The sequence below is a fragment of the Notolepis coatsorum genome (genome assembly GCF_963971535.1).
Source record: "Notolepis coatsorum genome assembly, chromosome: 2".
In the NCBI taxonomy this organism is placed as follows: domain Eukaryota; kingdom Metazoa; phylum Chordata; class Actinopteri; order Aulopiformes; family Paralepididae; genus Notolepis; species Notolepis coatsorum.
The window spans coordinates 213,648,513-213,660,821 of record NC_140166.1 but is presented as its reverse complement, the minus strand read 5'-3'; the positions used below and the strand labels follow the sequence as shown (position 1 = coordinate 213,660,821).

Sequence of the window (12,309 nt, the reverse complement as noted above, 5' to 3'; positions counted from 1 at the left end):
AACACGAGCAAATGTCGACTATATTGTGCGTCATCAATGCGACCGACTGCTCGAGTAGGGTATATCTGCAGAGCCGCAGAGTAGGGTATATCTGCAGACTGCTCAGTCGGTGAATGAATGAATGAATGAATGAAAACTTTATTAACAGATTGCAGAATGGATACAGTACAGTACAGCTCAATACATACAATTGTTAAGGGGATGCAGACCAGAGAAAGACTTTCGTCTTGTTTACATCAGGGTCCCCCATTTTCAATTCATCGTAACATATATGACATACATGACATACAGATAGACAGTACTGCTACATCTATACATTTATGACATACCAGATTTGCAATTACAGTACTGTTTGTGATACAAAAAGAGTCCAGAAAGAAAAGAGTATATACATTAGGCGTAGAAACTGTACATTGGATTGGGTAGGTGGGGGTGGTTGGGTGGGGGGGGGGGGGGGGGGGGGGGGGGGTTGGGTAGGAGTGGGGGGGGGTAGGAGTGGGGGGGGGGGGGGTTGGGTAGGAGGGGTGGGTGGGGGACACTGTACAACTGTACAAACAACACTGTACATTGGATTATTGACAAGACCATACTTGGTAATTTACTGTACATTGGAGGGGGTTGTGTTCGGACATTAACAGGGGCCAGTTTCGAGTTGCAGTCTCCCTTAGGTGTTTTTTGAGAGTGTTTTTGAAAGTGGGTAGTGATTCACATTCCTTTACAGCTTTGGGTAGGGCGTTCCACATTGATGTGGCATAATTGCGAAACGTGTTTAGTCCCTTGTTTGAGCCGAATCTGGGTTTAACATGATTTGTGGAGCTCCCTCTGGTGTTGTGATCGTGGTATTCACTGACCTTTGGGAAGTATTTTGTCATGTACATGGGTACCTTGGTCGTGTAGTGTATCTTGTAGACCAGGCCCATTGCAAGTTGCTGTACTCTGTCGTCTACTCTAAGCCATCCTAGGTTGTCAAAGTGGGCAGGGGTGAGGTGGGTTCTAGGAGTAAGGTCAAGCAGTAGTCTGACCAGTTTGTTTTGAGATGTTTGTAATTTTGTTTTTAGCGCCTTTGAGGTGCTTTGGTACCATGAGGTGCAAGCATAGTCGTAGTACCCTTGAATGAGTGCTCCTGCTAGAGTCTTCAGGGTATTCTTGTTTACCAGTGAGGAGATCCGGTGCGTTCGACTAATCGTAACCCGGTGAACTTGGAAATGTTTTAGTTCACCCATAAGAAAGAAAGACATAACACTTATCTAACATATATAACAAGTATAATAACTCCATAAAAAATCTAATCTACGAATTCCAATCTGGCTTCAGAACATCCCACTCCACTGACACCTTCTCTATTTGAACGACCAATATCAAACAAGAGGTGGACGCGGGCAAATACTGCGGCATGGTCATGCTGGACCTACAAAAGGCCTTCGACACTGTCAATCACTCCATTCTGATTGACAAGCTAAAAGCAATTGGTTTTGATAGTCTATCAGTGAGCTGGATGCAATCCTACCTTGAGGGGAGGGAACAGGTGGTGGAGATAAACGGTACCCTACCCCCCCCCCCCCCCCCCTCACAGTGAGCTGTGGTGTTCCACAAGGAAGCATACTAGGACCGCTACTGTTCCTAATTTATGCAAATGCCATGTTGTCAGCTTGTGACTGCAACTTGTTCCTGTTTGCGGACGACTCAGCCCTGCTGGTCTCTGACAAGAACAAGTTACAGGTTGAAAAAACCCTCAGCTCGGAACTAGGCAAAATCTGCATATGGCTCGCTGATAACAAACTATCATTATTACACATGGGAAAAACAGAGTCCATTCTCTTCGGTTCAAATAACAAACTCAGCAAGACCGACGGCTAAGCTTCTAAGTTACAGTGGGTGACAAATATTGTCACAAGGAAAGATGAAATTACCTACCATGGGTTCCATCCTAGAGGCTAATCTTTCCTGTGACAAAATGGCATCCAATGTAATAAAAAAAAGTCAACCAACGAACTCGATTCTTGTACCGGATCTCCTCTCTGGTAAACAAGAATACCCTGAAGACTCTGGCAGGAGCACTCATTCAAGGGTATTACGACTATGCTTGCACCTCATTGATTGATTGATTGATTGAAAAGTTTATTAACAGATTGCAGAATGGGTACAGTACAGTACAAAATTAAGCATTACATCACACGCAGGAGTGGTTTGTGACCAATAAACCATGCCTAGGGGTGGTTGTTAGGCCCGAGGCGCAGCCGAGGGTCGTTAGACCCCCTAGGCATGGTTTATTGGTCACAAATCACGACTGCACGTGGTGTAAAGCTTTTATACAACTGCCAGATTCATCCAACCTTATTTCTATACAATAAACACACATTAATTGAAGATTTATTGAAAAAACCATCCGCCAGAAAAAGTAGTTCCCACAACTCCATGTGGAAGCAGCTTGAAGTGCATCCAACCAAACTAACACATCCAACTGTGTATTATTGGAATGATTGAGAGAAGTTGCCTCATGTGGAAGCAGCTTGAAGTGCATCCAACCAACTAACACATCCAACTGTGTATTATTGGAATGATTGATTGAAAATTTATTAAAACGTTTTCTTTGCCCTATAGGAAAAAACGTTTTCTTCGCCCTATTTTTTTATTTATTTCTTTTAGCCTAAACTTAACCAGTTGGAAACCAGGGGTACAGTAATAAAATTAGCAATCAACCAATCAATCAATTCAATAGACCATGCTCACTTAAAACAGCGCTGCTTCTCTCTCAGTCTGACTCCCCCGCTGTTGCAGACAGGAGTGTGTGTGTGTGTGTGTGTGTGCGTGTGTGTGTGTGTGTGTGTGTGTGTGTGTCACAGTATGTGTGTGCGTGTGTGTGTGTATGTGTGTGTGTGTGTGTGTGTGTGTGTGTGTATGTGTGTGTGTGTGTTTGTGGGTACGCCAGCGTCGGAGTGAGAGAGAACGCTGCAGTCAGTAGAAAGTAGGAAGGAAGAAATTTAAATCAATCAATTAATCTATCAATCAATCCGCGATTTTTCTTTTGTTCTAGATTGAGTCAAGACCCATCAATTACATCATCCAACATTGTTTAAAATACTAACACATTCCCCTTGACAGAATCGCTTCATATTTAGTCGTTATGGTGCTTTCAACATAACCATTTGTTGTCCGCGATCCTGTTTTCTCCCGGAGTGAGCCGGGAGGGTTATGTGATTTGGTTGTGGGCGGGTCCTGAGCCCAGGACCGTGGATTGTTGCCAATAAAGACGTGTGAATGGCCAATCAGAATCGAGAAATTTGCATGCCGTTGTATAAAGCTCAATACATACAATTGTTAAGGGGATGCAGACCAGAGAAAGACTTTCGTCTTGTTTACATCAGGGTCCCCCATTTTCAATTCATCATAACATATATGACATACATGACATACAGATAGATAGTACTGCTACATCTATACATTTATGACATATCAGATTTGCAAATACAGTACTGTTTGTGATACAAAAGTGTCCAGAAAAGAGTTTATATACATTTGACGTAGAAACTGTACATTAGAGGAGGTTGGGTGGGTGGGGTGGGGTTGGGTGGGTGGGTGGGGGCTGTACATTGGAGGTGGGGGGGGGGGGGGGGGGGGGGGGTTGGGTAGGGGACACACACACACCAAAGCACCTCAAAGGCGCTAAAAACAAAATTACAAACATCTCAAAACAAACTGGTCAGACTACTGCTTGACCTTACTCCTAGAACCCACCTCACCCCTGCCCACTTTGACAACCTAGGATGGCTTAGAGTAGAAGACAGAGTACAGCAACTTGCAATGGGCCTGGTCTACAAGATACACTACACGACCAAGGTACCCATGTAGGCTACATGTCAAAATACTTCCTAAAGGTCAGTGAATACCACGATCACAACACCAGAGGGAGCTCCACAAATCATGTTAAACCCAGATTCGGCTCAAACAAGGGACTAAACACGTTTAGCAATTATGCCACATCAATGTGGAACGCCCTACCTAAAGCTGTAAAGGAATGTGAATCACTACCCACTTTCAAAACCACTCTCAAAGAACACCTACGGGAGACTGCAATTCGAAACTGGCCCCTGTAAATGTCCTAACCCAACCCCCTCCAATGTACAGTAAATTACCTAGTATGGTTGTCAATATTCCAATGTACAGTTTTGCTTGTACAGTTGTACAGTGGGGGACCCTGATGTAAACAAGACGAAAGTCTTTCTCTGGTCTGCATCCCCTTAACAATTGTGTGTATTGAGCTGTACTGTATTGTACCCATTCTGCAATTTGCTAATAAAGTTTTTAATCAATCAATCAATCAAACCTTAAGAGGAGCTGCATCCGATCCGACCAGCAGGTGGTCAACAGAAATGAGAGGTAACGTTGTGCAAGTTAAAACATATGTTACGATATTATTTAATCGTATTCATCGAATTATTTCAGATGTATTCTACATACGATCTCATTGGTGGTCTATATGCAAAGGGTTATTATCCCATCAGAATTGGTCATGTGATAAATGGAGACCATGGCCAGGCTAAGTAAGCATGATATTTTAAACGTTGACTGACTAAAGTGACCATAACCATTAGCAAGTCACATCGCAGTCCAGCTGCCCAGCCCCCATATGCTTGCCTACTAGCCTGACCGTCATTATTGTGATTATGTGGTTATGTGATTTATGATTATATATATGTGTGTGCATGTGTGATTATCATATGGTGTGCCTGCCATATGTGTGCCTGCCTATACAGTGTTTATACATGATGTATAGATTTGATTTGTCCCTGTACACTTTTTTTTTTTTTTTTTTTTTTTATATAGATGCACAAAATGCATAGAGAGTGAATGGGACGTGCACAGGACTTTAGAGGGGCAGGTGCTCAAAGGCTGAAAAGGGCACTATACCTGTGTGTGTTTTAACCGAGCGCGCATAACGCCCGATTTGCGGGGGGGGGGGGGGGCCCCCTTTTTATGCTTTTTGGGGGGTTTTGGTGATCAAATATTGAATATTGAACTATACTAATCAGTGCAGGAGCTCACTTATCCTTGAAAGACACTTTTATCACTGACTTAAAAGGCCCATACATCTCCATAAATGTTCAGGGGGAGGGAATAAGTGCTTACCCTACAGACCCCAAGTCCAATAAGTGCTGTATATTCTGTATTGTTTAATATAAATGCATTTTTTATTCCAATCCCGATTTGTATTTGAGATTCCCAAATCCCATCGGACTTGACTTCTTCGTGTCCCTCAATGAGTGTAATACCAGCATTCAACTGTATGCGCCACAGCGGTGCACCCACGCTATGCATAAAATATAGGTCCGCGGAGAGGCACGCTGAGGAGGCCGTGCAAACTGCAATGGAATATGGGGCATCTCTTTCTACCTAATATTTTGATTATATCCTGACATTTTTCAGTTGGAAGGGCAGTCTATGCGTAACAAAAAAAGAAAGAAAAAAAAGGCACTTTTTTACGAGGCTCAAAAAGGCAGGTGCTCAAGCAGCCCTTGGGCTCGATGTGTGCACGTGCCTGTATGTAGTCCATAGAGTTGCTACTAGATGGCTGCTTGACTTCTATGTGGGTGCCGTCGACTGCTCCAAAACATTGCGGCATGCCATGAGCACGATGGAAGCCCACAACTAGATCCTCAGCCTCGGGCTCCGTGAAAGGCAGCTTTATGTAGTTTGGACCCAGGTGGGTGGCGATCGCTGTGCATGTCTGCCGAACAATGACGGACACAGACTGTTGCGACACGCCGAAGGTGTTAGCAGTTTTCCGTAGCCTTCCCTCGTCGCTCAGGTAATGGAGTGTCAACGCAACCCTTTTAAGTGGATCAATCGCTGCCCTCATGTTGGTTGTCTGCCATTCAATATATAGACGCAGCTCTGCTCAGCGCGACGACAGAGGCTCTGGACATGCGAAAGTTCTCCTTCGATTCATTCTCCACGACAACAACGCGATTCACGAAGTTATCCCACCAACTGCTGCTGGTTCTGCCCGTCGGTCTCACCCAAAACATTCGCCTGGTTGCCCTTCTGGTTGTTCTCTGCGGTGTGTTGAAGAACATGTTGTAGCTGTGCTTCATCATGTCCATCTGTTGTTGACGGCGGTGATACAGGATGTAATGGGAAATATTAAAGGACAAAACGATGAGCCGTTTACAAATCATTCTGAGTCATTATTAATAATAGTATAGGATATTTTATTAATATTTGAAGCTCTCCTCTGATGATAGCATGATTGTCTCCTCCGGGCCCTCAGGCTGTAGGGTCCAGTGCCTCACATGCTCGTCTCTATGGCTCTCTGTACATCTGCCCCCCCCCCCCCACACACACACAAACACACACAGTGCCTGGTCACAGAGGCTGGTCAATGGAGCCACTTTCTCAATTAGCTCTTGTCCTGATCATGTATGATGTCAGCTCACATGGTGCTCACATGGTGTCATGCGCGCATCCACTTTCTTTCGCTCTCTCCATACCCCATCTCTCCCCTTCTCTATCGCTTGACCTAAACAACCTCCATGTCCCTGGGGCCTAGTTCGACCCCAGTCATACCCATAAGGGGAACCAAACAAGGTATCATTAGCCAGTAGGGCACAAAGGAGACATAGAAGACTCATGACATGATCTCAGCTAAACACCCCTCCCTCCTCTAACCCAGGGGTTCCCAAACTTTTCAGGCCAGGGCCCAGAAAATAAGGCGTCAGAGAGCCGCGGCCCAATGCACATCGTCAGGCTTTTATTATTTTTTTTTTTGCCAGGCGACCGATTTTTTAAGCCAAATATCACTTCAATCCTATTAAGTTAGTTCAAGTTAGTTATTCATTTATATGTGCTATTTATGAGAGGGCTAACTTGTTGCAAAATAATAATGATAATAATAATAGCCTCATTAAAATACTATTGTTGCTTCGGTTGTTTTCAGCGTTTTATGTGCATAATCTGTTATTTAGTTTGAAATGTTCGTTGAAATAAGTAGATTTTTCGTTTTTGTTTATTTATTAAGTTAATATAAAACCATATAGTCACATTTTAGAATACAACTAGAAACACTGTCCTGCCCTGCTTCTAAGTTCAGTGGCCTGACAAAAAAAATAAAAATTAAAAAATTAAATTTTTTTTTTTTTTTTTTTTTTAATCATCTCGCGGCCCACCCGTGGCTGCTCGCGGCCCACCTTTGGGTCGCGACCCCGACTTTGGGAACCACTGCTCTAACCCATTACCCCTAGCCCCCTTCTTCTGACACAAGCACACACACACATACATACACACACACACCCCTCCCCTTCTCTGCTTCATCCATGAGGGTATAAATATGTCATGTGTCTTCATTCTGATGCTGGTGGGAGAGACTTAGCCCCGTGGAAGGGCTGGTCGGAGTTCTGTCTTCTCTGTGTTCTCTGTGCAATAAAGACTGTGCAAATAGAACTTTGTCGCTCTGAATATATCTGGTTCAGCTGGTCCATAACTATATCAATTCAAGGACTTACGAGGGAAAGAAAATCCCTAAACGTTTATTTCACCATGGTCACAATGAATGGACAGTTTACAGACAGATACATCATGTTCACACATAATCGTCTGGCCATAAAGTGACGAAGAGCTCTGGTCAGACGTACATTAAATACACAGTTGTCAGACGTAACATAATACATCAGATATGATGATGAAGGTAAATAAAAATGGTTCCCAGTTACGGTAATCAACCTTGGCTAGGCGGTGATGTTTGTTATGTTCTTAACTGGAATGCTAAACAACTTTGCTAGCAGAGGAAAATATTTAGGTCAAAAGTCATCCTCACATTAAAGGGACCGTAGTCTGCCAGTGTCTGACAATGATAAAATGATATCTCAACACAGATCTATAATGACATGATAATATATTCCACGACAAGGAGCAGTACATTTGGCTGTAAAAGCCTGATCAAGATCTTCTGCATAACGAACGCAACTACCCTGTTGTACGGCGCCATTGTTGTTGATGTCTCCGTCTGGACAGAGATACTTGAATTCGAGAGAACCCATGCTTATTTGAACCTTTCCGAGGACGAGCGCGCAGACAGCACAGAGAGCAATGGGGGGTGGGGGGGTTCTGGTTGCTCTGCAGGCCTGGTTTCTTTCTTTTCAGCAAAACACAGATTACCAGTCCAGTTAAACGCTTTTCTGAATGATTTATGACAACACTTCTACCAAGTGGCCCAATGTTTTGACCATATAAAATGGATAAATAACCCTTTTAAAAGCAAGTGATGATGTAAACATCCCTGATGTAAACAAGACGAAAGTATTTCTCTGGTCTGTATCTGCATTCCCTTAACAATTGTGTGTATTCTGCAATCTGTTAATAAAGTTGTCAATCAATCAATGATCAAAGGCTTTTGACAGATATATAAAGAGAGCATCAGTGTTTCCTCTTATCTAAAGCTGAAATTATATCATTAGTAATCAAAGTGCTTTTCTTTTTTATGTATTGATAACTCCGTTAGTATAGTACCGTTAATGTAAATGGGCATTCCACTCAGCTATCAGAGAAACACTGCCCTCTTGTGGGTCAAACATGGTAAAACCACAACCCTCAAAACTCCTGCAGCTTAAACGAGACACATGGAGTATGTTCAAGTCCATCTTTAATAATAATTTACAGACTGTGATTTGACAAAGATTTCATTCATCGGTAGAAGTTCTTGGTTTAATGACAAAAGAAAAACAATGAATCTTACCCTCATCAGTCACACGTCATATTTCACTAGCATGTTATTATGTACTTGACTATTATGGGACCCAGTCAATCACATTACAACATACTGGTACTCTTATCAAGGGGGGACCCAAGGGGAGACAGTCCCTTGACCCTTTTTGGGTCCCGCCGCCTGTAAGTTTAAGAAACCCTGCTTTATTTGAACTCATCAACTAAATTCCAACTACAATGGTAATACTCTCCAGAACAAAATGCAATCTAACTAGTCCGTTCTGTGACAGGTCACCTAAACACCTCATTGTCCCCTCTGTGCCCTGAAGTATGCACTTCTAGACTCGTGGGTAGCCTAAAGTTCCAATCAAAGTTTTTTAAATTTGGATTCAATTCATACATTCTGATGGATCTGTAGATGGAAAATGATATTTGGAACTTTCATAATTCCACAATTCAAAATATATATGTTTTACGGCAAACAAAAAAAAATACAGCAAATACTGTTTAAATCTCATAATTTATCTCGTCGTCTACCGCTAGTCCTTGTATCGAGAGCTCAGTCGATCTAGAGGGGGAGCTACCACTTTGTTTACGTTTGGACAGGCCTTCCATTTTGAAATGAGTCTTTAGGTTTAGAATTCAGTTGTATTCTTGCTCCTCACACTGTGCTAATCGATCCATGCCGAGAAGTCTCGAGTGAACACCTGCACGGTTCAGGGAACACAACGAAGAGGGATGGACCCATCTCAAAAACCGCCCTCTTTTCTTGATCCTCCAATCACAACTGTCTCATCCCTCTGACAACCTTTGTTGTTCAATTTCAAATGATTGTGAAGTTGTTTCACTGAGTTACAATGTGATCCTTTGTCATATTAGTTACAAATATAAAAGAATGATGTACATCATTTTTTTTAAAGTTTCCAGATTAAAACCAGGACATTACCAAAAAGTACACAATATACAAAACAATGCAAAATCTGCCTCCAGTTCTGTATAAAAAACAACAACACAATACCAACACTTTGCATTCATACAGACAAGTCATACAAACGGTACAGCAAGACATCCGTTCTGCACTCGTAACAACGGTAAGGTCAAAGGTCAGAGGCACGGCAACAGACGGACATGACATCTACAAGGCACATGGAAGCAAACAGAAATGCAGTTCCCGCCACGACTCAGTTAAAGCTCGAATTACTCCAGGGCAACGGGAACTTCCTATTGGATAAACAGCAGGAGTGTGCCAAAATGTGTGTGTGTGTATGTAGCATACGGAGTGTTTGACTAAGAATGAATGAAGTCTGTGTGGGGTTGAACAAGTGAAGTGTGTGTGTGTGGCTCTTGAGACGCTGCAGAGATGGTCGACTGGTACAGCAGATGGCATCTGGGATCGTAGAGCGCTCGGGGGAGACGTGTCCTGGTGCGGTGAGGCTGCCTGTCTGGTACAAGGCTAACAAGGCATGAGGCTAACAAGGCACGAGGCTAGCAAGGCACGAGGCTAGAAAGGCACGAGGCTAACAAGGCACGAGGCTAGCAAGGCACGAGGCTAACAAGGCATGAGGCTAGCAATACACAAGGCTAGAAAGGCACAACGCTAGCAAGGCACGAGGCTAGAAAGGCACAACGCTAGCAAGGCACGATGCTAGCAAGGCACGATGCTAAGCAAGTAACGATGCTAGCAAGGCACGATGCTAGCAAGTAACGATGCTAGCAAGGCGCGATGCTAGCAAGTAACGATGCTAGCAAGGCGCGATGCTAGCAAGGCACGATGCTAGCAAGTAACGATGCTAGCAAGGCGCGATGCTAGCAAGGCACGGGGCAAGCAAGGCACGATGCTAGCAATGCACTGGGCTAGTAAGGCACGATGCTAGCAAGGCACGATGCTAGCAATGCACTGGGCTAGTAAGGCACGATGCTAGCAATGCACTGGGCTAGTAAGGCACGAGGCTAGCAAGAGTTAGCATCAGTAGAGAAACACGGGGGATGGGCCTGAGGTAACCGGACATCCAGGGACCAGGGGAAAATAATATAGAGCACCGGGGTGGGGATGGGGTGGGGAGGAGGGGGCACAGCAGTCCTTGGGGTTATCCGTTAGCCGCTGGGAGCTAGTGTTTAGCGGTTACTCCTCATGGCCTCCTTGGCTGCCAGGATGAGAGGAGTGAGGCTGGACAGGGGCTTGGCCACCTTCAGGAACGGGTGCTGCAGGATAGACAGACAAGATGGGCACTGCAGTCAACATCATGATGGAGAGGCACAACACTGGTATTTTTAAGGCCCTTACTGGTAAACTACCTCCTTATACTACATCATTATTGGTAAACTACCTCCTTATACTACATCATTATTGGTAAGCTACCACCTTATACTACATCATTATTGGTAAACTACCTCCTTATACTACATCATTATTGGTAAGCTACCACCTTATACTACATCATTATTGGTAAGCTACCTCCTTATACTACTTCATTATTGGTAAACTACCTCCTTATACTACAGCATTATTGGTAAGCTACCTCCTTATACTACTTCATTATTGGTAAACTACCTCCTTATACTACAGAATTATTGGTAAGCTACCACCTTATACTACATCATTATTGGTAAGCTACCTCCTTATACTACTTCATTATTGGTAAGCTACCTCCTTATACTACTTCATTATTGGTAAGCTACCTCCTTATACTACAGCATTATTGGTAAGCTACCTCCTTATACTACAGCATTATTGGTAAGCTACCTCCTTATACTACATCATTATTGGTAAGCTACCTCCTTATACTACATCATTATTGGTAAGATACCTCCTTATACTACATCATTATTGGTAAGCTACCTCCTTATACTACATCATTATTGGTAAGCTACCTCCTTATATATACTACATCATTATTGGTAAGCTACCTCCTTATACTACATCATTATTGGTAAGCTAACTTCTTATACTACATCATTATTGGTAAGTTACCTCCTTATACTACAGCATTATTGGTAAGCTACCTCATTATACTACATCATTATTGGTAAGCTACCTCATTATACTACATCATTATTGGTAAGCTACCTCCTTATACTACATTATTGGTAAGCTAACTTCTTATACTACATCATTTTTGGTAAGCTACCTCCTCATACTACATCATTATTGGTAAGCTACCTTCTTATACTACATCATTATTGGAATGGAACGTTGGAACATATGGAACCCGTTCTAGTTTGCTATGAACAGGGTAAATCTTAATTTAGCTATGATGCCCCTCTAGCTCATGGAATGAACTCCAACACAGTCCTTAAAGCTTGAGGTTCTCCCCTCTGTTGCAGAGTTTAAAACCTTGACCTCCAACCATTGTCAATCAAGTTGTACGTGTTTTAATTGATTTGTTATCCTTACTTTTTGTCTTATTGTTATGATTTTATATGCCTTTCTTTGCCTAACTCTGCATGTACAAATCGACGTGACCGTAAATGAGGGAAACCACAGTTGCCTTTTGAGTTTAAATAAAATAATGGGGGGAAAATATATTTTCCAGGAAGTAGCTGGTGACCTGTGTATGAACTGCGACAGGTGGTCAAGTGAATATTCCCCTGAGTTCAACTGTTCCTGTTTTG

General features: G+C 43.0%; 1 protein-coding gene across 7 annotated transcripts in view; it reads right to left on the bottom strand.

Moving 5' to 3' along the window:
• Window positions 1-8,618: 8,618 nt before the first annotated feature.
• LOC311223255 (serine/threonine-protein kinase PAK 2-like) overlaps window positions 8,619-12,309 on the bottom strand; it is a 52,589-nt gene continuing 48,898 nt past the window's right edge. For all 7 annotated transcript variants that reach the window (XM_084308029.1, XM_084308027.1, XM_084308032.1 and 4 more), the window contains exon 15: window positions 8,619-10,899. In XM_084308029.1, coding sequence (XP_084164155.1) covers window positions 10,813-10,899 — 87 coding nt within the window. In that variant the 3' untranslated portion in view covers window positions 8,619-10,812. The remainder of the gene's footprint in view (window positions 10,900-12,309) is intronic.